Here is a 27,649-nt window from a genome sequence, read left to right on the forward strand (position 1 = left end):
GCTGTTATCTTTATAAAAAAAGGACACCTGAGGTCAAATACGAGGTGTTTAACGTAACGTTGTAAATTGGCACGGTTCAGTTGCGAAAAAGAACCAAAATAAACTCTGCATCGTTGGCGGAGCAGAGCGGTAGGCAGTATCTGGATACTTCTGAAATGGAGCCCCAAAGCTCGACCACCATGACACCGGGGAAATCGGTATACGAAAGGTGGACCAGGCTTCCTAAAATCTTTATAAACCAAACAAGCAACGACTTATAGCAGTGAAACACGGTGCTGCCCAACTGACCTTGATGGCTCTGCGCACGATCATGATGGCATCGTGCAGCGATCGCTCCGTCTCTTCTGTGAACTGCTCCGCTCCACCTCTCAGGATGATGGTGCACGTTTTAGCCTTCGGGCAGCCCTTGAAGAAGTTGTACCTAACACGAAAGACAACGATTAAAGCTCAACTCTGTGATCCACTACTGCATTTTACAGTTAAACGATGAATAAATTCCACAGCTGAAGATTTCAAAACAGAAATAGTCCTGTACAGAGTTTAGCTGCAACATCTATCATTTTCCAACTCATAATTTAAAAAGTGCAACCAAATTCTCCAACAGCTTAATTTAAAAAATAGAAAAATATTATGTAAATATGCCCATTAATGTGATGTCTTCTCTTCTTTTGCTCAAAAAGATTTTTTCTTTCCCAACAATGTCTTTATTGATCTTAACATGATGCATTTACGTACAAATGTCATTCTCGCTCTCTTGGGTTCATATGTAAACATCTTTAGATTCGGCAAAATGACCTCGTGCATAAACACACATTTAACAGACAACAAAAAAAAATAATGAAAAAACAAGGGACACCTCTCAACAAAACAACAGATTGTCAGTAATATTTATGGTTGATCATATTATTTTCAGGTACTTAAATTTTACATAAAATTTCAGATTAAATGGCTGAGATTTGGCCACTGCAGAGCCTCATTAATACGTTTCCCCAGATTCATCCATCAGATGATCCAAATTAGACCTTTCAAAAAAGTAAATGACAGGCTCTCAAACATCGTCAAATAATGACTGTTTTCCCTTTATCATGTAAATAATTTTTTCAAGTGGCACGGTGGAAGAAAGTTCTGAGATCCATTTTCCTGTACTAGGTCCACAGATGTTTTTCCATGTGAGGGCTATTACTCTTTTCGCTAATAAAAGGCATATGTGTAAGAATTTGGTGTTTTCGTGTAATTTTATGGTTAGCTGGGTATATACCTAGTATAATATTCTTTGGGAAACAGATTTTTTTAAGTTAGAAAAATACCAACATGTATATATTTACCACCTCTGAAGCTTCCAGATGTAAAGCTCATGCTCCCCCGGGTTTAGCCGCCCGTCTCTTACCTCTCTCCTCCCACCTGGACCTCTTCAAACAGTTCACACAGTCCGAGGACGTCGTCCGTGAGGGCTCCTACAGACGTCTGGATGGAGCCTCCACAGGCCTGATGAGCAGATTAAACAGTCCCTCACAAGTTTGTCCAAGTTTTCAACGGCTCTTGTACTGGCACACACTTGTAATGGTTCATAATAGTGATGTGAGGATCAATACTGAAATATCGATACCAGATCTGTATGCTCTAAAATGGATTCTCAAACTAAAATATCGATACTTCAATCTAGGGGTGGGACGATACGGGTAAGTCCCAATTCGATACTTTGGCGATATGTGGCCCAGGATATCGATAATATCACGATATTTTCGATATTCGATATATCGGTAAGAGCGATATATGGGACTAAAAAAGAAAAAATACCTATAAAAAGGAAAACGTCTGTAGTTATGCATTTATTCAATGCCAAACCTTCATACAAGAAAGTGCATTTGTATATTTCCTCACTGTCTCCTAGGCTTGTAAATGTAAACACTGTACAGCTGGACAAATTAAAGTGCATGAACATTAATAACATGTTTTATATAAACCAGGACAGTGCACTGCTTTGTAATAATTAAATACATTAAATAATAATTTCACAAATATAATTATTGTGAAATAACTAAGAAATAAATAACTCAAATAGGCTTAACAATATCCCTTCTTTTCCAATATCCTTTTAGCCTGTCTAATTTATTCTGTCACCACACACACATATTGCCATGAAGCATCAGGCATTTTTCACTCATGTCATGACAAACTGTATCCGAGCTGAAATATCCAAAGCACTGAACACTGGTTTTGCACGGGTGGGCGTGTGTCTGAGTGTGTATGAGAGTGTCCGTGTCCGTGTGTAACGTGACTGGTGATTCAATGATCTGCAAGTTTTCCCAGCACACGGTTGACTGGACACGGAAGGATACGAGCGAGGATCACTTACAGAGTGAAAAGCATAAACGTCATAACACAAAAAGACTGACGATCATTTACTTTAACGGCGTCTGTGGAATAATTTTGTATTACAGTACGAGCCGCTCTCCTCTCATGGAGCGCGAGCGGAGCGGGGTCCGTTTCTTAACGCAGCTGGTTGTCTGTGCGAGTCTGTGTGGTTCTGTATTTTCTGAGCTGGTTTCTCAGGCGGCATGTTTGTTTTGCTCACGAGGGCAGCGGGGGCGGGCGGGCAGAGCTTGAACAATAGTGCGGTGACAACCGCGTAAACCATTAAGTCTGTTGTAATAAAATATCGATATTAGCCGACAGTATATCGATTATTTATTGAAACAGAGAGCACAACAATATATTGAAATATCGATTTTTTTTCCCACCCCTACTTCAATCATTTTTGGTAAAGTAATATTAACAGGAATACGGTGGAAAGTAACTTAACTATTCAGAGTTTGTCTAAATGGCACGCTGCTGGTAGGAACTACTTTTTTTTTTATTTTTATGGTAGCTGTTGTTTTTGTTTATTATTCTCTTATTTATTTTAATGGTTTTATTATTTTACATAGGATCTTTTTTTAGTGATGGAAACAACTTTTTCTGTTGTATAATATACCTTGGCTATATTGTGAATGAGGCCGCTACCTCAGTATACTTCTGACTTTAAAATAAACAGCAAAATAAGTGACTCTAATGTCTTGTATTCTTGAGCTATCTAAAATTCACTGAATTTTACTCAATATCGGAAAGGAAATCAGTGGAATCGAACATCACTAATTCACATCCTCCAACATGACTCCAAGAAGCAGATACGAATAAAGTCCAAACTGTAAAAAACTAATTCAAGTACTGGTTTTCATGAGGTATTGACAGGATGTTTCGTTGGTCTCACCATCATGGTCCTCTTCAGATCTTCCTCCTGCACTCTGCCGGCGCAGAACAGGTCTCTGTCGGCAAAGTACTGCGTGGCCACATCCCCGATGGGCAACTTGGACAAAACCACCTTGGCTCCCGACTGATAAATCTTCTCCAGTTTGTCGTAGAGGATATTCCACTCTGCATCCACAATGGCCTGGTAGTCCTGCAACAAAATAACGATTTAAAAGAGTTGTGGTTGCCACCAGTACTCGAATTGTAAAAAAAAAAAAAAAAATCAGGGGGGATGGTGGATTTTATCATATGGGGACAAATAATTTGTGCTGATTACAAATAATATATTACAAATAATAGCACTGACCAAAACACCTGCAGAAATACTGCAGGAATGACATAGCAGCAGTTAAATGCAGCCTTCTGTAAGCTTTAAATATCCACTGGGCTTACATCAAATACATCAAAACACAACAATAAAAAACAGTTTTCTGAACTTATCAATATGACTCTGTCCTTCACAGGATAAGTAAAATGGATCACTGCAAAAACTCAAAATCTTAACAAGAATATTTGTCTTATTTCTAGTTAAAATGTCTCATTTTAGTAAAGAAATCTCATTACACTTAAAACAAGACTCATCACTGGAAAAAACAACAATTTTCACCTGTTTCAAGTAGATTTTCACTTGAAATAAGTAGAAAAATCTGCATGTGGAACAAGATTGTATTGCTTGTAATGAGAAGATAAATCTTGTCCCATTGGCAGATTTTTCCTACTTATTTCAAGTGAAAATTTACTTGAAACAGGTGAAAATTGTCAAATAAGTTATTTTTCTGGAGATTACTAAATGTTGAAATAGCAGTAACACTACATTCATTGATGAAATGACATCAGAGATGGAAAGGAGGGATGGCAGTTTTACAGGGGGGATGATTTTGAACGTTTTTATTTCAGGGGGGGATGCCATCCCCCCTCATCTCGAGTACTGGTTGCCACGCTGACACACCTCCACCGATTTCACGCGGACTTCGGCGTTGTCCTTCTCAGCCTTCAACTCCAGCTCCACGTTGAGCAGGGCGATCCTGGGTTTCTCGTAGCGCTTGGGCTGCATCTCAAAGCCAGCGTAGGAGAAGGTCTTCTTGAAGGCAACACCAGACACCAGCTGGGAATCCTGTGCAGAAAATTGAAATTAAAAGACCATGTTTTACACACAAACTTCTCCTACACTTCTGAACTGCTTTCTTTCTTTATAGAAAGATGTTCACATTCCCTAGAATTTCCCCTTTCTCAAGCAGAAGAAACTAACCGCGAGGCCTCCTCCCTGGACCTTCTTGATGCCGATCATCTTCAAAGACAGCAGCTCATCCAGAGACATGACGGCATCTACCACCATTTTGGAGAAGAAGTCCTTCTGACCAGCAATCAGCTTGGAGTTCATGGCCGTAGCTGCACATTTCTCCAACAGCTGCCTCTGCTCTCTGAGAAGGTCAAAAGGCCACATTTACAATACGACCAGAAATACATTAAACTTTTCCTGCAACGGAAGTCAGCACTTACTGCTTGTCGTCTTTCTTGACAGGGACTGCGATTTCTTTGATCTTCTTAACGGCAAGGTTGGTGGCGGAGCGGAAGGCTCTGATGATGGTCTGAGGGTGGAGACCCTCCTCCACGTACGGCTTCAGCTGCTTCAGGAACTCGGCAGCCAGGAGTGTGACTGATGTGGTGCCGTCTCCAACCTGAGGATGAATGCGGAAGGAAAAAAATTTAGTGATTCATTCGTTTTGAGTTCATCAGAGATTTCAAATGTCCCTCCCACTAAAAAAAGGAAGGAAGAGCCTGAAACGGACTGAAATCTCACCTCAGCATCCTGGGAGCGGGCAATGTCCACCAGAGTCTTGGCCGCAGGGTGCACCACATCCAGCAATTTCAGGATGGTGGCTCCATCGTTTGAAATTGTGGCCTTTCCTGGAAAGCACAAACAAGTACATAATGTAAATCTATGTAATTTCATTTTTCCTCACAACCTTTCCTTATCCATCATCCCTTACCTCTGTTGTCCACCATCAGTTTGTCCATGCCCCTGGGCCCCAGGGTGGTCCTGACAGCCTCAGCAATCACCTGAAAACCAGAAGATATAATATTCAGACTTCAACACATTCTACATAAAGAAAAACAGGAATCTCCAGAGAAGAGCTTTTCCCCTGACCTGGCAGGCATTGATGTTGCTGATGAGCTGGGGAATGCCCTGGGACGAGTCTGTCCCTTCCTTCAGCAGGATAACCGGTGTGGGCTGCAGGAGGAACAATTAGTACATTATGTTGAAACCACAACAATCACTTAAAATATGGTACATGTTCAAAAAGCATTGGTTACTGTTAGGATTTTATGAATTACTACACTGGTGGTTGTTCTCATGCAGGATCACCTCCTGTTTTATGACCAGACTGTTAAGATTGATTAGCTGTTTTCTCTTCTTTAGGGAGAAGACAACAAAGAGAAACGGATGTTTTAAAACTGATGGGTCCCATCCTGTTTTTAAGTTTTAGTTGTCTTAGATCTTTTCTGGGTTGACACCTCAAGTAGGAAGCAATCAGCAAAGATATAAGGCTGAAGGTGAAAAAACAACAACTTGTAAATGACTTAAGTGCGTTCTGAAAACAGTGCACCTTCAGGTTCCCATGTTGTACATTTGTTGGCAAGGTTTTGAAATATGTATCTCAGTATATGTTCATCATATCAACCCCCTACTTTTGAAGAAGAAGAAACAACATGAGAAGTATATTATGCATTTGATCATTATCTGGGCTAAATCTCACATACTTTACATAAATCCAAATTTAGTCATTCAAGACCCTCTTGTTGTTTCTGAAATTGAGACCAGGAAGTACATTATGCAATTTTTAATTCCAAAAATAAGAAAGCTGCCAGAACTCTCTTTGTGTGCGCTATTAAATGTTTTTCTGTTTGTAAACTCTCCAACCCCTAGCTCTGTTGTCGTTAGATTATTGTATTAGTAACGTTGTTGTGTCTCGTTTTCGTATCTGTTGTGTGTTTGTATGTCATGATTATTGAATAAAGATTTGTATAAATAAATTTTTTTTTTCCTTTAAAAGGCGGAAGGTGTGACATGTTTGGGTGTTTCCCCGCAGCCAGCTCCACAGATGGGGTTCACGTACAAAACACATTTTTCAGTATAAATACGACTAGATCGATGACCACCGTGTGTATTTCTACCTCTGTAGTTTGAGAAGGAAAACATTGTGCGTGATATAATAAAGCTTGTATTAACATTTGATTCAGTTCACTGGTTTTCTTATGGTGCACCAGATTAATGAATGTGCAGTAAAATAATAGTTCAAAGCTGGTTGTGACAATGCAGTTTAGTTCCAGTTACATTTTCTTTTCGGATTGTTATGAATTAAGTCTTATATAGTAAAAAGGGTTTTGGAAAAATGAAATGATTTACATGTTGATACAATAATCAGACATGCAGCTAAATGATGCTGTCAAAAGCCTGGTAACTGCTTACAGCTTTCATTGACCAACAACTAATATCAGACACATTTTATCAAGCCTATAAGCTCCTAAAGCTGAGGTTTGGATCATGAGACACTTTTATAAATAAACTTCCCCTTCTTCTCATACAAAGGAGCTAATAGGCGATGGCCAACTAACCTGAACCCGGCTGACTAAGAGTTTGGTACCAAATAACATACATGCACGATTTAAACCTTTAGAGAAAACTGCTTTTATTTAACTCTTAAATGTCAGCTTCATTGTTTCATCTACATCCATAAACCTGCATGGTAACTGGCTTAGCTCTTAGCATCGTACACGCCCATAACACACAATAAACATGGTTTTTACATTGATTTCTACACGATATGTTCTTTTTAACGCTGCCAATTGTCTGTGATTAACGATCTTGTTAATATCTGTCTTGATGAGTGTTGATAAAGAGGAGGATGGACGCGGATTGTTTGGGGGATAAATGCTAACTCACCATCATCTTTGCGGTTCCTTCGAGAAGCTTTCCGCCGGTATCCTCTCCCACAATGCTTTTCGGCAGCTGAGGTGCGTTCAAGAACAGCTCATATTCAATTTGTGAACCATTTGAATTTTCTTTTTTTTTCTTTTTTTTCTTTATTATTATTATCCTCACATCTTACATTACACAGCTACAATTGGTTTACAATTGTTGTCATGGAGAAAGAAAAACATCAGCATGTCAAAACATAGCTGTTGTCTTATAGTTGTGTAATGTTGAAAGGAACAAAACCTGCGTACATTTATATTTTTTAAGGAAAAACGAACAAACAGAACTAACTAAAGACAAACAAACAAAAAAAAAAAATAAAAAAAAATTATGAATCAAAACGGGATGTATGGGCTTGTAACAGCGACTACATTCAGTTGTAGGGAGACCAAACTACAATATTATAAGGGTTTGGATATACACACACATAAAATTATGTACGTATAAAACGCATAAATCCTGGCAGTCCTTCAAACCAACAGAGAAATGACCGAGAAAGTAAGTGAGTGGAGACAAGTAATTTAGTTTCTAGGTAATTGTGACTTTTGTACATAGGAGACCCATTTTGACCATGACCTTGTGAATTTATCCATTTGTAGCCGAAGTGAGAAAGTAATCCTTTCCATTTTATATATTTCATTAACAATATCCGTCCATTCCTCTATTGTGGGGGAGTCAGGATACAGCCAGTGACGTGTGATGGTTTTCTTGCCATTAGAAATCAGAGCACCAAATAGATATTTGTTGAGATGCCCTGTGAGAAAATTAGTTTCTCCCAGAATAAAAGTTTTGAAATGATATGGTATTTTCATATGAAACATGTTTTCTAATATCATTTGAATTTTCACGACCCAAGCAGATGGCAAAATAAATGTAAAGATTACGGGGATAAAGTTGTAATTTTACGAGATGAAAAAAGGAACAAATATCATTTAGCGTGAATATAAATATGTGATACAAAAGTATGTCTTTATTCTGACATATAACTTGAGAAAGTCCTTGTATGTTATATTTTATACATATGTATACGACTATTTATACGACTTCATTTTCATAACATTATAACTTTTTTCTGATAAGATTACAAATAGACTTTCGCAAAAATGACTTCTTATTCATACACAACTATGAACTGATGAGAGAAATATAACCTTTCACTACAACTATTTATAACTATTTTCTAAGACTTAATTCTCTTTGCCTTACAACTTTAAAATTTCTTGAGGCCTAAGTTTAGTTCCCTCGAATAGAATAGAATAGAATAGAATAGAATAGAATAGAATAGAATAGAATAGAATAGAATAGAATAGAATAAGCTTTATTGGCCAAGTATGAACATGCCAGACAGGGAATTTGTTTTCGTTTTTTTTTCGCTCACTGAACCCAGATTTAAATAGTTACAAACAGTAATAGACAAATGGCTTTTATTAACATATATACAATTTAAAAGTGAAAGGTTCAACAGGTAGTCATGGTTATTGAAAAGTACATTGTTACAGCATATGATTGTGGTTATTATTATAATAATAATAATTATTATTATTATAGAGGTGGCCTTAAACTCCGTCACAAAAAAATAAAACCTTAAAAACGTTTTTATTAAAATGATAATACAAACATGAGCATAATATTCATCAAAAGAACTACAATCTAAAATTTTGTTTTATGAGTCATCACACACAAAAACTGTAACAAATTGCGTTATTGAACGCAGCTTTAACGTTTTCTGAGCTCAGCCTTCTGATTGGGTTTTGCTCATTTTATGGCAGTTTTGGGTCCACTCGATTTATAAAATCTGATGTACAGCACGGGCGGGGAGATTGAAAGCGCTCGTTCCACCCTGTAACTCCGCCCGATAAGATACGCCAAACAACAAAACACGCGTTCACATTCATTTACCCAGAACTCGCGCGGAGTTTAGACACTTTACAACCCAGCGGTGGCGGGAGTGTCTGCGATGTAAGGACGACAGAGAAATATTCACTTATTAAAAAGGCTTAATATATTTTTACTTTTTTTTTAGTATACACGTCGAAATTTTCCACAAAATAGAGGAAGATTTGGAAGACTCTTGGCCGTATTAGGAGGGAAAGGCGAAGATGGAAGAGTTCGGTGTTTACGCTGTTTTCGGGGTAAATGGTCCGCCTCAAAAGTTGCTAAGGTAAGAAATACGCGAGTTTTATTGGTAACGTTGTCTTGGTGACGCACTCGCTACAATGACATTTAATGGTGAACTGTTTAAGCGATATTAAACTACTTTACGAGCTGACGTTTTCTACAGTGGCGCCCTGCGTAATTAATTATTACCTAAATAATACAAAACATGTACCACTATATATATTAGATTATCTAACCCATTTTAAATGATAAAAGACCAGTTTTGCCGTTGTTATTACGGTTTATTTCCCCCCTCGCCAGTGCTGAGGGTGCGTGCAGGGTGTGTGTTGCAGTTCCCCCATCCGTCCACCAGGTGGTGCTGTTCAGCAGCGGCCCGTGGGGAGAACGCATCTGCGTCAACGCTGAGCTCAACGACGCCGACCGCTTCCCCATCACTATTGGAAAACTGACTCCTTATAACAAGTGGGTTGGCTTTGACCCACTGAAGGCTATGGTGCAAATTAAATACTTAGTTACTTTTTACCTTTTTATTATTTATAATAATTTTCATTTGACCTCCAGGTGTCTGTCATGGGAGCAGTGGGAAGAGGAGACATGGACAGACAGTGTGACACTGAATGTCACTTTAGAGGGAGGCAACCAGGTAATAAAGGATTAAACTGACCTAAACAAATGAAAAATAAAGATAAGCAATTAGTTGCAGAGGCTGATAACCAGTGTTGGGAATAAAGGCTTTAAAAATAGCGGCATTACTAACGCCGTTATTTTTTCACAGTAACCTAACTAATTACTAACTACTAACTAATTACTATTTCAAACATGACTCACCAGACTCACCTCAACCTGACTCACTCAAAATGAGGCAGGTCGGATAACAGCAATTAGATATCATGTCAGTGTATAATAATGCACAGCATTTCACTGTCAGTAACGGTAACGGCGTTGTAACGTTTGAAATAGTAATTAGTTAGATTACCCATTACTGGGAAAAAATAAGGGCGTTAGAAATGCCGCTATTTTTAACGCCACTATTCCCAACACTGCTGATAACGTTCAGTCATGGAAAATGTCAGATATTGATTTAATTGTTTTTTCCTCATTCTAGTTAAACTCAGGACCAGAGATTATCCTAGCTGTGAAAGAATACACCCCAAAGGTAATTAACAAAAATGTATACTCACCACCAACAGGGGCAGAAGACATCTATTTAGTCAGAAAACTCATGCATACAGCAATCAAGGCCTCTCTCATTAAATATTTATTAAATACTTGATTGCATGTGCAATGTGTATTCATTTTCTGCCTTGTTAGATTATTGTGAGTGAAGAAACCACCAAAAGGAGATGAACTTATGACATTATGTTGTTTTCCTATGGTCCTTGCTTGTGTCAAACAACTGTGTGCCACATCAGGACGTGGTGGCTCCTCTCGCTGCCCGAGAGCTCAATGGCAAGAGGAAGAGAGAGCGAATGACTGAGGTGGATAGCAATGATGAAGGGGACAAAGAAGAAGAAGAGAACATGTCTCCTAATGGTAGTAAAGAGAAGAACACGCCCGTGCAAAAGCTCAGAGGTCAAAAATCAAGCATCAAGAAGCTGTTTCCCAGCGGAGTGAATGTTTCCAAGACGAAGGGAGCGGGTGAGGAGGGAACTGCTGTGTGCTGACATCATCCACGATGAGTTGTGAAACATTTGTTTGTGTCTTACTCCTTCTTTTAAAACCTTCTGTTTGTTCTGTTTTACAGTTAATGGATCAAAAGAAACCCAGCCAGCGGTGGGAAGAACACCTCCACAGACTGCAGCAAGGACGAAGAGCCGGCAGGCCAAGACTCCCACACAGACTGGTGCGTCTCTACGCACCGTCTCCGTTGTTTGTACCTTTCTGCCACGTGTGTCCGGTCATGTGAGACTCACTGTTCTCATGTTGATTCCCACCAGCCACCAGGGGTCACACAAGAGTGTGTATGTGTATAAGTACTGGGGGTTATAGATAATGTGACCCATAGAAACAAAAGATCACCATGAATCCCTGGTCACAGGTAAAGTTGCTTTCGTCAATGAAAATTATGACTAAATATCGTCGTCGACGAGACGCAACGAAAATGATGGTCATGTGGCGATAACGATAATTAAATATATAATGCAATATCATAGAGGAATAAAAAGGAGACTAAAATGTAGATTTCAAAATAAAAACTGCTAAAATGTGTCTTCATTTTCGTTGACCAAAACGAGACGAAATGTTACAACAAAGATCCTTAATCTCAATTTTTTTAAGTAGTTTCCTCTGGTTTAGTTCTGCTGGGTGACGTCACGTCCTCAATCCCAGTCGTGGCCCGCGGGGAATCAGATCCAGAAGATGCAGCTGCAGAGTTAGAGGCTGATGCCGTTAACGCAGAGCTCTAGGTTCACGTCAATTAAAAACAAAGTTACATAGAGAAACACGGGGATCTGCTCTGGGGCTGGAGAAGAAGAAGAGACCATCTTTGGATACACTTTCCTACACAGACGTGGAAAAGAAAACCCAATGTGTCGTTGGAAAAGAAAAAGATGGGGAGAAATGCGGAAAAATAAATATGTTTTAAACTCAAATTAGAGTCTTCTGTATCTGGAATGAATATATTCTTGACTCTGTAAGGTAACAATAATAAGATAACCTTGTTTGAATTGGAAAATGGGTTTGGCTAAATACAATCTTTGACTAAAACTAGACTAAAATGGTCATGGACAATTCCGACTAAAATAAGACTAACATGCTCAGACTTTTAGTCAACGGAAACTTGACACGACTAAAAGGAGAATGAACGTGATTAAAACTAATAAAAACTAAAATGATAGCTTGACCCAAAGACTAGACTAAAACTAAAATTGAAACAGACTGACAGTCCCAGGTCTCTGAAGGGTGAAACTTTTACTCTGGGTGTGAAGTTTAACACTTTGCTTCCCTGCAGCTCCACTCGCCGGCCCATCCGGACGTTGGGGTCAGACATTGTGCCCCATAGACTCTCAGACGGCCATCCTGATTGGAGGCCAGGGAGCCAGGATGCAGTTCTGCAAAGATCCCATGTGGAAGCTCTGCACAGGTCAGCCGATCGCCAACAAATAGATGACATGCACCGGTCTGCTATGATAGATCTAGAGGATTGTTTACTTTCTTTTTCCCACCAGAGGACATGTCTTGGGTGGCTGCGGAGACCCTGGCGGAGGGTCCGACCCCTGAGACCCGTATCGGCCACACGGCCATCTACGACCGCGACTCCAGGCGCATCTATGTGTTCGGAGGCTCAAAGAACAAGAAGTGGTTCAACGACGTGCACATCCTGGACACGCAGAGCTGGAGGTGGAGCATGGTGGAGGTGAGTGTTTCTGCTCCGCAGGTCTGCGTCCTGTGTTTGCTCGTGCTTCACGTCCCTCTCCCGTCCCCCAGGCGCAGGGGAAGGTCCCCCCGCTGGCCTACCACAGCTGCAGCATGTTCCGGGGCGAGCTCTTCGTGCTGGGAGGCGTCTTCCCTCGCCCCAACCCGGAGCCCGACGGCTGCAGCGACTCGCTCTACATCTTCGATCCCCAGCTCTCCATCTGGTACCAGCCCATCGTCACCGGAGACAAGCCCTCCCCCCGCTCAGGGTACCGCGGCTCCACCCAAGTCGTCCTTTAACAACACAAACGCACATCTCAAGCCCTCGTCAACACCACCTTTCTGTTTCTGCTTCCAGTCACTCTGCGTGTGTGATGCAGCAGCGGTACATCTACGTGTTCGGCGGGTGGGACACTCCCGTCTGCTATGACGACATGCACATGCTGGACCTCGGTAAGCCCGACGCCAGCAGCTGGTCAGGGAGGGAAGGAAGTTACACACTCGTGTGTGTGTGTGGGGATGTCGGTTAGGCCTGTGTTGAAAAGATCGATTCTCCAATTTTAAATCGATTCTCATATTAATTCCTAAAAATCGATTCATATGTCTAAAGATCGATTTAAAAAAAAAAAAAAAAAAAATTGTTTTTTTTCATCATTTCATTACAACTTTTGGTACTTTTTTGTTTATGCCCAAGAAAGGAATATTTTGTTGAACACGAGAATAACTGGTGCCATGTTTTTGCCTTTAAATATGTTTAAAGGTATGAAAACATTAAAGTTTTCAGTTATAATTGCATAAATTGTTTATATTTCTTTGCTTTATATACTGTCTTGGGGTTACATTTGCATAAATGTTAAAAAACCAAATTCTCATAAATGGGGAAAAAATAAAAGCGATTTCTTTCGTCCTCTGTTTCCTCCCTGGATCTGTTTGGTAATTCTGACCCACATGATGTTTCTGAAAGCAGTTCTATCAGCATTCTGGGAGCTGATTGGTCCTTACAGCATCATTAGCTGCCTATACTTGCTTTTGAATCTCAATATAATACTAGTAGTAATATTTTGCATAACTACACAGTCATATAATTCATGCAACAGCTGAAAAAACAGTTTTATTAACAGTAACCCAAATCAATATCGGATCGAATTGGATCGAATCAAAGCGTGATAATCGTTTCTGAATCTTAAGAATCGGAATCGAATCGATTCTTGATATTTGAATCGATCCCCAGCCCTAATGTCGGTGCAGTCACAGCACTGTTTGTTTGTGTTTCTTAGGTCTGATGGAGTTTTCTGCTGTCAAAACATCCGGGAAAGGCCCGTCTCCTCGCAGGTACACAACCGCTCAGAGAGTTCACTTAGTGGAAGCTGTTAAACCTCGTTCCCGTCGTGTGTGCTTGAAATTAATATGCAGATGTCAACAAAGTGTTTCTGTGTGTGTGTTGCAGCTGGCACGGCAGCGCTGTGCTCTCAGACACCAAGTTCCTCATCCACGGAGGTTACAACGGAAACAACGCCCTCAGTGACTCTTTCATCTTTGACATAGGTGAGATTTCTGACTCTGGAGGTTTTTGTTTCTGTTCCCATGTGACACGGAGCTGCGCCGTCCTGTGGCGACTGGCATTCACACAGACACAAACCCTGCTGCCGTACCTCCATCTGTAAATCTACCGGGTCTCCAGCGGCGCTCAGTTTGAGCTGGTTAGCTAGAGTTTGAAACGGTCAGACCTGATCCAGCTCGTGTTTCTACGGCCACCTGAGTGACATCATACCCACGTCTGCAGTCAGTAAAATCAGGGAGGAAAATTAAGAACAATTAACAAAACAAAAAAAAAAAAAAAGCTCCACCTGAAGCATCAGGTGTCACTGGTTGGAGTCCCAAGACATCCAGTTAGGCTCGCATCTTTTGATGATGGAAAAGCTAATAATTGATCCTTTGTTAAGCCCCGCCCCCGTTGCTAGGTCAGACAAACCTTTCATCTCTTCCATTCACTTCCATTGTATTTCTAATAAATTATTGGAGCAAAGAAAATCAACAGCAACTAGATATAAATAAAAAGTGAGTTGGTGAGTTCAAACAACTGAGGTTTGTAGCGAAAACTAGATATTTGGATTAGTTTAGCTAATAGCATGGTGTAAGGGTTGAACCATCCACATTTATCCAAAGCAGACATTTCTTGTGATTTACCACTGGTTTTGAGATGAAATGTATTCCTGTGATTCTCTCTGGGTAGCGGGTGTCACTTTTACAACCATTTAACCATTTTAAGATAAATAAATAAAATGCTTTCGGCGTTGTGGCTACATTTCTGCCGGTTTGGGGATAAAAATACGCTGCACCCTCACTACACTGTGTGCCGTGTGTTCCCAAGTGTTCCTTGTACAAATACAATGTTTTAGAAAAAAAATAATCCAGTGATTTAAATTTTGATACAAGACAAGTAAAAACTACGCTTTTTCCATTGATGTAAACGAGAGAGACGGCAGTTTTGTCCGAACAGAAATTCTGGCCCTGATGTAGCGATGGAGAATGATTTTTCTGATTGGTCAGTCAGGGACCAATCAGAAGGCTGTCAAAGGGTCAATTGTGTACGATACAGAACCAAACTCAACCGTGGAAACGAGCTACATCGGTGTCGTCCAATCCGTGTCCTCGAGGGCCGCTGTCCTGCAGGTTTGAGATGTTTCCCTGCTTCGGCTCACCATCACTCGTCTTCAAAGTCTGCACGAGCTTGTGACACTGAAGCACGGAAACGTCTAAAACATGCAGGACTGGAACTGGACAACACTGGGCTGCATGAAAGGAGCAGTTACGCAGCGACGCAGGGGGGCAGAGATGCATGTTGGGAGTTTACAGCCTGTTAGAAATGATTGACTCTGGATTTCGGTCCAGATGTAGACAAATATATTCAGCCTTGCTGCTCCAGTCCAGCCTGGCTAATGTCAGTCTCTCTACTGTATGTCTCAAATGTCTGCTGGAATCCAGGCTGTTGGTAGTAATTTTGTGTTCACGGCTACTTTCAGTCTTGTTTTTAAAGAGGAAAAGGTTTTTCAAGTAGAAATGCTTTTTAATGCCGTATATTTGCTCACTAAGAAACTAAAATCTCATAAAGGAATAAAAACAAAACTAAAAACAACTCCTTTTGCCTGACCCACAAAGCAGAACCCCAAAATGTGTATTTTCTACACAATTGAGAGCAAAGAGTAGCTTTGAAATGGGTTTTTTTAGTGTCGGCGTACTACATATAAAACTCCAGCTGCTAAAAAAGAAACAGAAAACAGGTGATCTGAATCTTTCCGGTCTTTCTGTGTATAAACAATGAATACATTAGTTTAGTGCAGAAAGAGATATAAGTTTTGATTTATTTTTGTTTAAGATTTAAGATGTGAAACAGATTATATTTTACTCCTGAGGAGCGACTTCCTTTAGTTTTGTCATCAAAAGTTTACTCTCAGCCGACAGAAAAGGTTTCTATTTAACTGAATCAAGCAAACGTGTAGCACTGCTCCGTTGTTATGAAGTAAAAGTGTAAATCGTACATGTAGAAACGTGAAGTTGTGTCGTTTCAGAGAATAGCAGCTGGACAGAGGTGACGCCTCCTCAGCTGTCCGTCCCAAGAGCGGGGCACTCCATCATCGCCATAGAAACGGCCTGCATCGGCCACTTCTCAGAGGAAGGGAGTGACGGCGGCTCCGGCGGGAAATCTCTGCTGGTGTTTGGCGGCGGAGACAACGAGGGCAACTTCTACTCCGACCTGACGACCGTTTCCGTGGAGGACTTGCGGGACGCTCTTTAAGGACTGAGGCAGCGACGATCCCCAATTCCTGCTTCCTGACTGGACGTGAGATGGAGAATGACGATGTAATATGTCACGTGTTGTTTCTTATCATGTCATTTTAAGACCTGGACAAGACCAAATAATAGTTTTACTTCCCCCTGATGCGTCAAATCTCCGTGGAAGAGCCTGTACTTTCCTTTTCCACATAACAGTAATCACCCAAGTATGTCATGCTGCACTGAGGGCGATTATAACCAGGCGGTACAAAATCCTGCTTTTAGCGCTGGTTCTCGCCCACACGCTGAGTCAGCACCCTTTTAATTTGCAAGGATGAAGCAAGTTTTCATTCTTTGCACTTGAGCGGAGGGATGAATGAACCGGAGGCCCCCGCTCATTTCAATAGTGTGTGTGTGTGTGCTCGGCTCTCTTCCCGGCCGCCTCTTGGATCGCCCCTTTTTCAATCACCGTGCTGCTGCTCCATTTTCATGACCTACATACAGTCATTTGTGGGCAGCATTAAGCACTCAAGCAGCTCCGACCCCATTTGTCCATCACATCGCATCGGTGTTCGTTCATAACTGTCATCTTTCATGCTCCAGTTAGCGTCACCTTTAAATTAAAGCATTTGTGTCTCAGGTTGGTGTTCTTGCACATAGTAGGTAACAATAAACCACAAAGACTTTTAATCTTGAACAGAGGGTCAATTACAATAATTTGAAAGACCCGAAACAAAATTGAACAAAATATAAATGGTGTTAACTTGTTTGTGTTCATACATTTCTTCAGTTTTCAGGGTTAGCATCAGAAGGAAATTATAGGATTAACACGTCTTTTAGATTTTAAAAGGTCCACCTTTATTCCCAGTTTCTTGATAACTCACTTGTTCTGGTTTTTCTCCAGTATGAAGTCTCTCATTACAATTACCCAAAATATTGTTTTTTTAGTCTTAAAAATAAACATTGCAGCTTGTGCAGCCCAGTCACAAAGCTGTAAGCTGTAAATACACTCTGTAAATACACTCCTACATCAGACCACAAGAGACGGCTTCTACTGTCCTCGTGTTAAAATGTGTCACCAAAGCCCCTTTTTTTTTGTAAGTCAATAAAAGACATTAAGATTTTACTTCTTCTTCACAAAATGTGTGTTGTTTTTTTTACAGCCTTTTCTCAATAACAGGTAATCAATGCAAATGCATTGCACTTATGTTTCAGTCAGAGGTCTCTGTAGCCAAAGATCTGCACTCCTGAGGTTTTTTTGTTTTTGTTTTTCAGAGCAGATTATATTGAGCTTTATTTTCACTATCCGTGTACAGGTACAAAGCAACATAATGCAGTTTAACATCTAAGCAGAAGTGCAGTCAGCAGCATAAATAGTGTGGTTTATACAAGGTAAAGTACAGGTAGGATTTACAGCATATGGACAATATTTACAGAAGGGAACTATATAAATACATATGTGTATGTGTGTGTATATATACAGTGTATATAAATATATTACATTACTAAATGAGTGCAATATTGGTACATTACAGTTATAGACAACATGACTCAGGGGAATTTTGGAGATAAAATGCCTGGCACTAAAATACAGTATCAAAAGTCTGGTGGCGTGTGTGCAGGCTGCCAGGCACTGAAGTTATTGGCTGCACATTACAGAACATTTAACCAACCATACTGCCTCATTCTTGCCAGGTACATTTGGCACGATGTAATAGGAGGCTGGAAATCCAAAGGCTGGAGACTTGAATCCAACAGGACTTACGATGGATGGATGGATAAATAGATAGAGATAGATAGATGGATAAGTAAGTAGATAGATGGATAAGTAGGTAGGTAGGTGTAACATATCCAAGCATCCTGTAGGGGGCAACATTTCCGCATATTTTCCTTAGCAACAGGTTGGGTTCATGCTAAAATGGCTCACATGCAACTTAAATCGGAGGCATGAAAGCGTCTACATGCATTTCTATAAAAATGGGTCATTATATGTTAAAAACAAAGGTATTTGTCTGGTGTTAAACCCTGTCCACCCTCAGGCACACTCCTGCCGCGACGAGGGAGGTGATTTCTTTTTTTTTTCTCCCCTTGATTCATCGGGAAATCCTGCCAATTGGATTCCCTCCCAGTCATTCCTAACTAGCCTCTCAGACCCCTTCATTTCCTGAATCCTTCTTTTATTTTCTGCATAACATCCTCACATTGTGTGGAACTGAGACTCTGCAGATATCCGAGCTGACATTACCGTTTCAGATGGTGGACATATCATCTCTGGTTGTTGCTGAGGGACTTGGAAATGTCCATGCCTGCTGCACCTCCTAGTCTCACATAAGGACAACATGAGTGTATATTTACATTTTATTTTTAGAGCTATGCTGGCAAGGAGGACCTATAATTTGACTAAACTGGGAGTAAGATAGCGGGCATTATATAGCACAATGACTCAACTACTTTTCAGCCGAATGGTCGGTCTTTAAATGCACTTCAAGACAGGAATATTCATTTAAAAATGCTAAACTGGCCTTTATAACACAATATAAACAAACAATAAGAACCATATCAGCATAGTAAATGTATGTTAAAAATCGAAATTGTCTACCTACATTATTCTCCATAAATTCTATATACTGTGTCTTAATAAATAAATAATAAATGTAAGGTTATTAATGTATTAGATTACTCTTCAACTATCAAGTTTGGCATTGTTTCTGGTAAACTGTTGAGGAAATGAAATGTGTCATAGATAAAACGGAAATGAGTGTAATTTTATTGAACACCAGGTGATATATTATGACTTAGAAGATAAAATGCAACAGATCTCTGGTGTTAATGGGGAATTCAGCCACGTGAACTCTCATACAGCAGCATTACTAACCATAAACAATTACATTTATTCCTAAGGCATTGTAGGGAGGTTGCATACTCCTGGGCCTCATTCTGACGTGTTTTAAGGACATTACATCAAAGTTGGATCAGCCTGTAGTGTGTTTTTCCACTTTAATTTGGAGTGTGACTCCAAATCCATGGGTTGCTAAATTTGATTTCCATTGATAATTTTGGTGTGATTTTGTTGTCAGCACCTTCAACTATCAGATCTGGGATGTCTTATTTTTGTGTTCCCTTTATTTATTTTTGTAGCGGTGTATATATCCCTGCCTGGGTGCATTCATACATGCACCTGCCGTCCAGCAACCTGCAGGAATGGTGCTGTCAGGCAGCAGGGAAGGTTCGGAAAATCCCGAGCGGAGCCGAACCCGGGACTCCCATCCCTCCATCCCTCTCCCTCCATCCCTCCATCCCTCGCTCTCTCTCTCCCTCCATCCCTCCATCCCTCGCTCTCTCTCTCCCTCCATCTCTCCATCCCTCCCTCTCTCCCCTCATCCAGTCGTGCTGCAAGCAGCCATGTTGCCGCGAGCTGGTTCCGGTATCCGGGCAGAGCCTGCATTCAGGCGCTCCCCTTGCAGCCGACCTATCCCGAACCTCTTGTTCTTCCTTATTTATTATAGTACTCATTTTTCATTCATTCGTTTATTTATTTTTCCCTCATTCTGTTTTTATCTATTTATTTTTACTTTCCCTTTATGCAATCTCAATTTGGAGGTGTGATTGTTCTCTTAATCTGATGTATTTATGTTTACATCTGAGTTTGTCAATGGTCTTGTTAAATAAAGTAATAAAAAAAGACTGCATTCAGGCACTCCCCTGCAGTCGAATTGTATACTCGGATTAAATTTATTAAATTGAGATTGCATAAAGGGAAAGGAAGAACATAAAGAAATAAATATAAAAAGAAATAAATAAATAAAAGAATGAATGAAAAATTAGTACTTAAATAATAAATAAGGAAGGAAAATCATATTGACAAGTACAAGGGGTTCAGGATAAATGGACAGTTGTGATTGTTCTCTCAATCTGATGTACTTGTGTTTACATCTGAGGTCATTTAAAAATTCTTAATGGAATATACCCCTCTGCTGAATTTTTAAGACATCGGTCATTTTGATCACAACAACTGTTCTTTTTGTGATGAACATATTGAAAAAACTGAACATCTAGATTTGTATGACTGGTTATTCCCTAAATTTGTCAATTTCTCTAATTTAACAAAAGAAAATGTTTTGTTTGGTATACTTGTGAAAGACCCAACATGATTTGGCAATTAACACAATAATCATTCTTGGGAAGTTTTTTTATTGATAAAAATAGATTAGATTAGTTTTTTTTTTCATTAGGAGCTATGTCACTATTTTTCATCTTTAAATGAAGAAGAAAATAAATAAAACTAAGAAAAGCGCTATATAAATAAAATGTATTATTATTATTATTATTAAAGTGTATGGAGAAGAAGAATACTGTCAAACTTTGTAATTTAGTAGAGGAACTTAATCTTGCAATAATTTATTTTAATTATTATTATTTAATTACATAATTTAATTGTTCTTGTTAAATAAAGTAATAAAAAATAAATAAAATAAAAAAACTTCTAAGTTTGTCATTGTTGTTAAATAAATAAAAAAAAACAAAAAACATCTGAGTTTGTCATTATTCTTGTTAAATAAAGTAATAAAAAATAAATGAAATTTAAAAAAATCTAAGTTTGTCATTGTTCTTGTTAAATAAAGTAAAAAATAAATAAAATTAAAAAAACATCTAAGTTTGTCATTGTTAAATAAAGTAATTTAATTTTTTTTAATCTGAGTTTGTTATTGTTCTTTTTAAATAAAGTAATAAAAAATAAATAAAATAAAAACATCTAAGTTTGTCATTTCTCTTGTTAAATAAAGTAATTACGTTTTTTCTTTGAAAAAACAAAAAACATCTGAGTTTGTCATTGTTCTTGTTAAATAAAGTAATAATAAATAAATAAAATAAAAACATCTGAGTTTGTCATTGCTCTTGTTAAATAATGTAATTAAAAATAAATAAAATAAAAAAAACATCTAAGTTTGTAATTTTTCTTGTTAAATAAAGTAATAAAAAATAGATAAAATGAAAATATCTAAGTTTGACATTGTTCTTGTTAAATAAAGTAATAAAAAATAAATGAAATGAAAAAACATCTAAGTTTGTTATTGTTCTTGTTAAATAAAGCAATAAATAAATACAACTAAAAAAACATCTAAGTTTGTCATTGTTCTTGTTAAATAAAGTAATAATAAATAAATAAAATAAAAACATCTGAGTTTGTCATTGTTCTTGTTAAATAAAGTAATAAAAAATAAATAAAATAAAAAAACATCTAAGTTTGTCATTGTTCTTGTTAAATAAAGTAATAGAAAAACAAAAAATATCTGAATTTGTCCTTGTTCTTTTTAAATAAAGTAATTAAAAAAAACACAAAAACATCTGAGTTTGTTCTTGTTAAATAAAGTAATAAAAAATAAATGAAATTCAAAAAAATCGAAGTTTGTCATTGTTCTTATTAAATAAAGTAATTTAAAAAAATGTATATTAAAAAACATCTAAGATTGTCATTGTTCTTGTTAAATAAAGTAAGAAAAAAAAAGAAAAAAGACTGCATTCGGGCACAGCTCCTCGCCTTCCTCCTCCTCCTCCTCCTCCTCTCCTCCTCCTCCTCCTCCTCCTCCTCCGCCCGTGACACGCACCTCACACAGAAAACCCCACTTCTCCCACCGATAATAGATTTTACAACTTGATGACTGTTCCTCCTTCAGTCCGCGGGATCAATCGCCGGGACGAGCTGCTGTGATCTGCTGCAGTGCAGCATCGGCGGACGGACGACCTTATTGCAACCACGCACCACAAGGAAGGAGGGCTGGAGTCTGTGTTTTTATTTTATATTTTATTCTTGTATCATCGCGGGGGCGGTGTGAGTCTCCCCCGCTGCGGTCGCTGGAGGAGGTGGGGGTAAATCAGGGTAAATCAGCTGCCCGGGCTGACGTCGAGCAGGCAGCTCAAGGAAATCACCTGCCATGTTCCCACCTCACAAAGTGCTGCTCTTCTCTCCGGGATCCGGGATCCTGTCCCCCCCCACCCTGAATAAATCCCTGGAGGGGTTTTTCTAATTGTTCCGTCAGAGTTGGGAAGGTCGCGGAGCAACTTTGGCCTGCTGAAAGTTTTTTTTCTTTTTTTTTTTTTTCTTTTTTTGGGACACCAAAACCCTGCTTTCAGACCTGAAAGGAAAACATCTCCAGTAAGAAGAAGAAGAAAAAAAAAAGGAATAATTTTTTTATTTTTTATTTTTATTTTCACTCAGGCTTCTCTCGGGCCACCTCAGGCAGCGAGCTTCCAGGTTAGCATGTTAGCCACCTAGCTCCACCATTGCCCAACTTTTTCACCGAGGCGACACAAGTTTGACCCGGCGCAGATTGCTGTCATTTGAAGCCTGGATGTTTTCACACCCGGATCTCGGCTGAATTAAACGTCTTATTTCCCCGTTCTTGCGCTTGTTGTCAAACATGGGACGCGTGGTTGGCAGCCCCCAGCTAGCTGGCTAACGCTGCACTGGTACCGATGTGGGACTCAACTTGTTGATTCTGTTGGGAGTTCAGCCTTCTAACATCACCTACACGGGGTTCAATGCACACAGGACAATAACTGGTCCTTTTCACTGGTTTATCTATTTTTTGAGGGGGCAATTCCTAAGAGTTTGAAAGATGTCAACAAGGATCCCGCTGGTTCAAGTCATTGAAAATTCAGCTGGACAGGTGAGATTAACCCTTTTATATGTCATATTAGTGGAATATGGTACCCCTTTAACACATGATTTAGAACATGTTTGCCCAGAGTCACATACGTGGGTTATTTTTTATTTTATTTATTTTTTATTACTTTATTTAACAAGAACAATGACAAACTTAGATGTTTTTATTTTATTTATTTTTTATTACTTTATTTAACAAGAACAATGACAAACTCGGATGTTTTTTTTACTTTATTTAACAACAATAACAAACTTAGATGTTTTTTTTATTTTATTTATTTTTTACTTTATTTAACAAGAACAATAACAAACTTAGATGTTTTTTTATTTTATTTATTTTATTAGTACATCAGATTGAGAGAACAATCACAACTGTCCATTTATCCTGAACCCCTTGTACTTGTCAATATGATTTTCCTTCCTTATTTATTATTTAAGTACTAATTTTTCATTCATTCTTTTATTTATTTTCCCTGATTCTTTTTTTATTTATTTCTTTTTATATTTTTTTTATGACTTTATTTAACAAGAACAGTGACAAACTGATGTTTTTGTTGTTGTTATCAGCTGAGAGTGCAGGCCTGGCTTGGCCTTCAGCAGTCTCTGGTTTCCTTTTGCCTCTCTGTCTTTGTTGTGTTTGCAGCACAGCAGTGATTCACCAGCTTGCCTACGCAATCACGTTGGGTTTCCCACTTCTTCCAGCACAGCAGAGCAGATTTAGGTTCATGTTTAGTCTGTGCCCCGAGGCATGTCCTCCTACTTGACTTTTTGTCACTTTGACCTGTTGCAATACAGACGTGTTACTGTCCACCGGTTCGACTTGAACTTTGAATAGCTGACACTTAAAATGCTGTGCACTACAGAAGCCATTATAAAGCATAAAAACAATCCAGTGACTTTTTCTGAGATTCTTTGTGTCTGTAAAGTTTGAAAGGAGAGTTGAATATACGTTTTAGTTCTGTAAAGCCAAACTTTCCTTTAACAATGCAATTCCCTGGAAAACGGGTCGTCAAGATGAATAAGCTCAGTTATTATTTGTTCAGGAATCTTATACATCTCAATAGTTTTTGTTGTTAGTTGTTATGAGGAAGGGACTGCCTTGTCTGTGTAGCTTAGAGCCCATGAGCTAAATAGAAACCTGTTAGAAGTAATTACATCTGACTCAGCAATTTATTATTTGACATACTGTATACAAAGAGGTCAAGCGCAATTATAGGGATAGATTTTGTTGGAAGTGGCTCCCAGATGTTCTGTTATAGAGCAGCTGTCATTTGATGGTTTTATACACGTGCAGAGGTCATTACAAACAATACACATCCTCTTATTATGGAAAATAAGACATCACACTTCCTTAATAAATCAAATAACTCACTATGTTAATTACAAAGGGTTTTTGAAAACAAGAGAAGTCATGTGATTTTTTTTTTTCCTCCTCTCATTATTCAAGAGCCCATTCCCTTACAGATTAGAGCAACTTTTTGAGGCCTGTGTCTAGAAGTTCAAAAGCTTAATAAAACCCTTGACTTTACTCTAAATCCATACACTCAAACTGGAACCTAAACCAAGCCAACCACATCTGCCGTATCGACAAATTCCTATTATGTAAAACTACAAATGTTCACATGAGAGTTATTATAGTTTTCTGTGCAGACCATGGCTTGCATTAGTTGGATAACCAGTGACAAGTATCACATGGTAATTGTCTCTTCAATTGAAAAGCGTCAAGAGTGAAAAGAGTATGGGATGGAAAAATGGTGTCTACATGTTGACAGTTTAGCCACAGTATGATGTCAGCGCTTGTTTGAAGCTAAGCACGTTTCTATATTTGTGTTGCTTGAGATTGGTTATGGTTGGGACTCTGTGTGATATGGTTTCAACAGTGAGTGAGTAGCCGTTTTAACTGTAACAACATAAGCAAAGTGTGTGTTCAAAATCTGTTTTTGTGAGGAATACATGAATTGTACACATTAAGAATATATATGTAAAAAAAGAAAAAAATGAGGGCATAGTATCTGAGTTGTACTTGTATTCAGTCTCTGAGTTTATCAGTTTTTTTTTTTTTTTTTTTTTTTTTTTTTTGCAGCTAACCAGACAGCATGCATACTCTTATTGGGCAACCAAAAAGCTGTATGGCAGTGTGGTGGTGGAGGAGAATTAAGGGCTCACAGAAGTTTCTCTGTTCTCACTTCTAGTAAAAGCATAATGGTGACAGAAGTTATCTGTTGATACCCTGAGCTCAACTCATGAGTCAGTAGGAGTGTGTTGGTACATTAAACATCATAGGTCACTTCTTCAATTATACTGTGAACAGAAAGCAGATATGCTGAAATGAAGGATAATACACACTTTCACAGACTGGGTGACGCATCCATATTCATACATGGCTACACCCTTATTGGAAAATACTGCAGAAATGACACGCTAAGTGACAGGGTATCTTAATTTAAAAATCGATTTTTAATGTTAATGTCATATTGTGGTGCTTTTGAGACATTAGTATAACAGTCTTGTCAAAATTAACTGTTTTCATCAGTCAACTCAGGGGCCAAAGCAAAAGAAAGTTAGACTTTTCAACAACAGTATAGTGCAGCTTTATCTAATGGAATAATCTGTTGGATAAATAGCTTCAAACTACTTTTTTACAATATTAGCACTGGTAGAGATATGACTCTAGGTTTCACATGAGCTTATTTAAAATGAATTCAAGGCGATTATTCGTTCAGTGCCAAGGAGTAATCACCAGGGATCTATTCAAAGTCCACAGTGCAACGAAAGCAGAAGTAAACTTGAATCCAATATGTTTATATTGTTCATAGGACTATTGTATATACAAAGGTCTAACTGATAACCATGAAATGCTGTTGAAATGAAATTAGTTGGCTTAAACTGTTCCACTGTGGCTATATAACATCTTTAGTTTTGAAAAATGTAAAATCCACTGTGAAATTAGACCAGAAAAAGAGTTGAATAACAGTTTAAATAGGAGTTAAGCCACACTTTGCTTTCTGTGTCAGAGGCTATCGCTCATGTAAAATGTGTGCTTACAATGCTTTAAACCATTGTTTCCTCAACTTGTTAGTATCATAGTTTGTTTGTCTCCCTCCATGGCATAATAAACTCCTTGTGCTCTTTCACGTGATGGTTACTTAAAAGTTTGATAAGGTTTCCCATGTTATATTTAGCAACATTCATCCCACCTCTGGAAACTGTTGCCTGGCGTAATGAATGTGTCCCGGCTTTGCTGGTGGGATTTATCCACTGGAAAATAATGTAAATGGTAGATAGTTAACATCTCACATACCACCATTTCTCTACCTGCTGACTCAAAACAGGAAGTTTCAAGACAGTACTGTGTAAACTTTTTTTTTTTTTTAATTTGCTTGTAAAAACAAAAAAGGTATCTATTCTTGGATGATGCATGGATGGAATTAATCGCAGATACAGATACGCCTACTTTTAGCAGAGTTGGCAAGTATCAAAACAACTCTGATAGCAACAGGTAACTCACATGTTGGTGCCTCGTTAACAGATTTAATATTCAATCTTGTTAAGCAGTTATGAACCTCAGAAAATAAGAATTGCAATTGTTGCGCCTGTAATTTTCTTGTTGTGGGACATGTTTTACTCTGGTGATTGTAGGATTCGGATATGCACTGCTTTAATCTGAGACTAATTGAGTTTGATAACGTCATGTCTCAATGAGATCCCTGATGCATTTCCTTAACATTTTGAGATGGCAATCTTACTAGGTTAGACTTAGTTTCATTCTCATTTCATTTACACATGCCGTGGTAACAGATACTAATTAGAAAAATGGTTCACCTTTGACTGGATTGTGTTTTTAAATGGATAATAATTTTTTCCAAATTGTCATACTCCATGCTCTTCTTTATTTTGCAGCACTGAAGTATTTTATTAATCTTTTATCAGAACATGACGCAAATGAACTTAAAGGGAAATGAAAATCGTTGCTGCATTTTCAATGGTAGAACAGGTTCTTCTTTCAAATACACTTTGTCTTTGCAATCTTCATTCTGCCCAATGTCCCATGGACGATGTTTCCTCAACTACACTCATTATTGTTACTGTACTCATGTCATTATGAAGCCAATGTGAAGTCTTTCAGTTATATTTACCCGCAAATATTAGACACATATCATCAATCTTTCCGTGGCTGTGAGAGTATATGAAAAGATTATAATTACATCTATATCATGTTGGAGCTAAATTAGAGTTTACTGACTGGAAATGGGTAGATAACAGGCTGTACCCCGCATTATGATGAGACCATAGTGTTAGCTCTCAGTTCTCTCACATATGCTTAGTACTACAAAAGTACACTTGGGCTCATAACCACATAAAATCAAAGTCCAAATGTCTTTGTGTGATCAATAACATCTAAAGCAGAGCCTGTTGTTGAGCCTGGAAGTGGTCCAAATGCATTCTTACTCGTCCCATAGCACCCAAAGGGG

The 27,649-nt window shown here is 38.6% G+C and overlaps 3 protein-coding genes across 15 annotated transcripts in view; 2 read left to right on the forward strand and 1 right to left on the reverse strand.

Annotated features, from left to right (window-relative positions):
- Positions 1 to 27,649, reverse strand: part of cct7 (chaperonin containing TCP1, subunit 7 (eta)) — a 418,707-nt gene that overhangs the window by 1,784 nt on the left and 389,274 nt on the right. For 2 of the 3 annotated variants that reach the window (XM_061710845.1, XM_061710844.1), the window contains exons 2-10: positions 5,438 to 5,522; positions 5,280 to 5,349; positions 5,090 to 5,196; positions 4,789 to 4,967; positions 4,538 to 4,709; positions 4,238 to 4,402; positions 3,251 to 3,439; positions 1,388 to 1,485; positions 289 to 421 (exon numbers count right to left, since the gene is read on the reverse strand). In XM_061710845.1, coding sequence (XP_061566829.1) covers positions 289 to 421; positions 1,388 to 1,485; positions 3,251 to 3,439; positions 4,238 to 4,402; positions 4,538 to 4,709; positions 4,789 to 4,967; positions 5,090 to 5,196; positions 5,280 to 5,349; positions 5,438 to 5,522 — 1,198 coding nt within the window. Of the gene's footprint in view, positions 1 to 288; positions 422 to 1,387; positions 1,486 to 3,250; positions 3,440 to 4,237; positions 4,403 to 4,537; positions 4,710 to 4,788; positions 4,968 to 5,089; positions 5,197 to 5,279; positions 5,350 to 5,437; positions 5,523 to 7,234; positions 7,287 to 27,649 lie in introns of those variants that run through there. The other variant, XM_061710843.1, reaches the window with a different exon arrangement.
- krcp (kelch repeat-containing protein) lies at positions 9,205 to 17,655 on the forward strand. The gene is made up of 13 exons (XM_061709601.1): positions 9,205 to 9,428; positions 9,686 to 9,847; positions 9,947 to 10,028; positions 10,491 to 10,541; positions 10,798 to 11,023; positions 11,130 to 11,228; positions 12,336 to 12,467; positions 12,553 to 12,740; positions 12,812 to 13,008; positions 13,098 to 13,192; positions 14,017 to 14,071; positions 14,187 to 14,284; positions 16,309 to 17,655. The coding sequence occupies exons 1-13, from the start codon at positions 9,367 to 9,369 to the stop codon at positions 16,533 to 16,535; spliced, it is 1,674 nt and encodes a 557-aa protein (XP_061565585.1). The 5' UTR covers positions 9,205 to 9,366; the 3' UTR covers positions 16,536 to 17,655.
- Positions 22,107 to 27,649, forward strand: part of mark2b (MAP/microtubule affinity-regulating kinase 2b) — a 50,384-nt gene continuing 44,841 nt past the window's right edge. For all 11 annotated transcript variants that reach the window (XM_061709438.1, XM_061709439.1, XM_061709444.1 and 8 more), the window contains exon 1: positions 22,107 to 23,181. In XM_061709438.1, coding sequence (XP_061565422.1) covers positions 23,131 to 23,181 — 51 coding nt within the window. In that variant the 5' untranslated portion in view covers positions 22,107 to 23,130. The remainder of the gene's footprint in view (positions 23,182 to 27,649) is intronic.

This window comes from Cololabis saira, chromosome 20 (genome assembly GCF_033807715.1).
Source record: "Cololabis saira isolate AMF1-May2022 chromosome 20, fColSai1.1, whole genome shotgun sequence".
Classification (NCBI taxonomy): domain Eukaryota; kingdom Metazoa; phylum Chordata; class Actinopteri; order Beloniformes; family Belonidae; genus Cololabis; species Cololabis saira.

What these genes read in the sequence shown, in the direction of transcription:
- krcp (XM_061709601.1), top strand. Translation starts at nt 9,367, where the DNA reads ATGGAAGAGTTCGGTGTTTACGCTGTTTTCGGGGTAAATGGTCCGCCT. An exon ending in CCGCCTCAAAAGTTGCTAAG is followed by an intron (nt 9,429 to 9,685) that starts GTAAGAAATACG and finishes CCCCCTCGCCAG; the next exon opens with TGCTGAGGGTGCGTGCAGGG. An exon ending in AAGCCCTCCCCCCGCTCAGG is followed by an intron (nt 13,009 to 13,097) that starts GTACCGCGGCTC and finishes TTCTGCTTCCAG; the next exon opens with TCACTCTGCGTGTGTGATGC.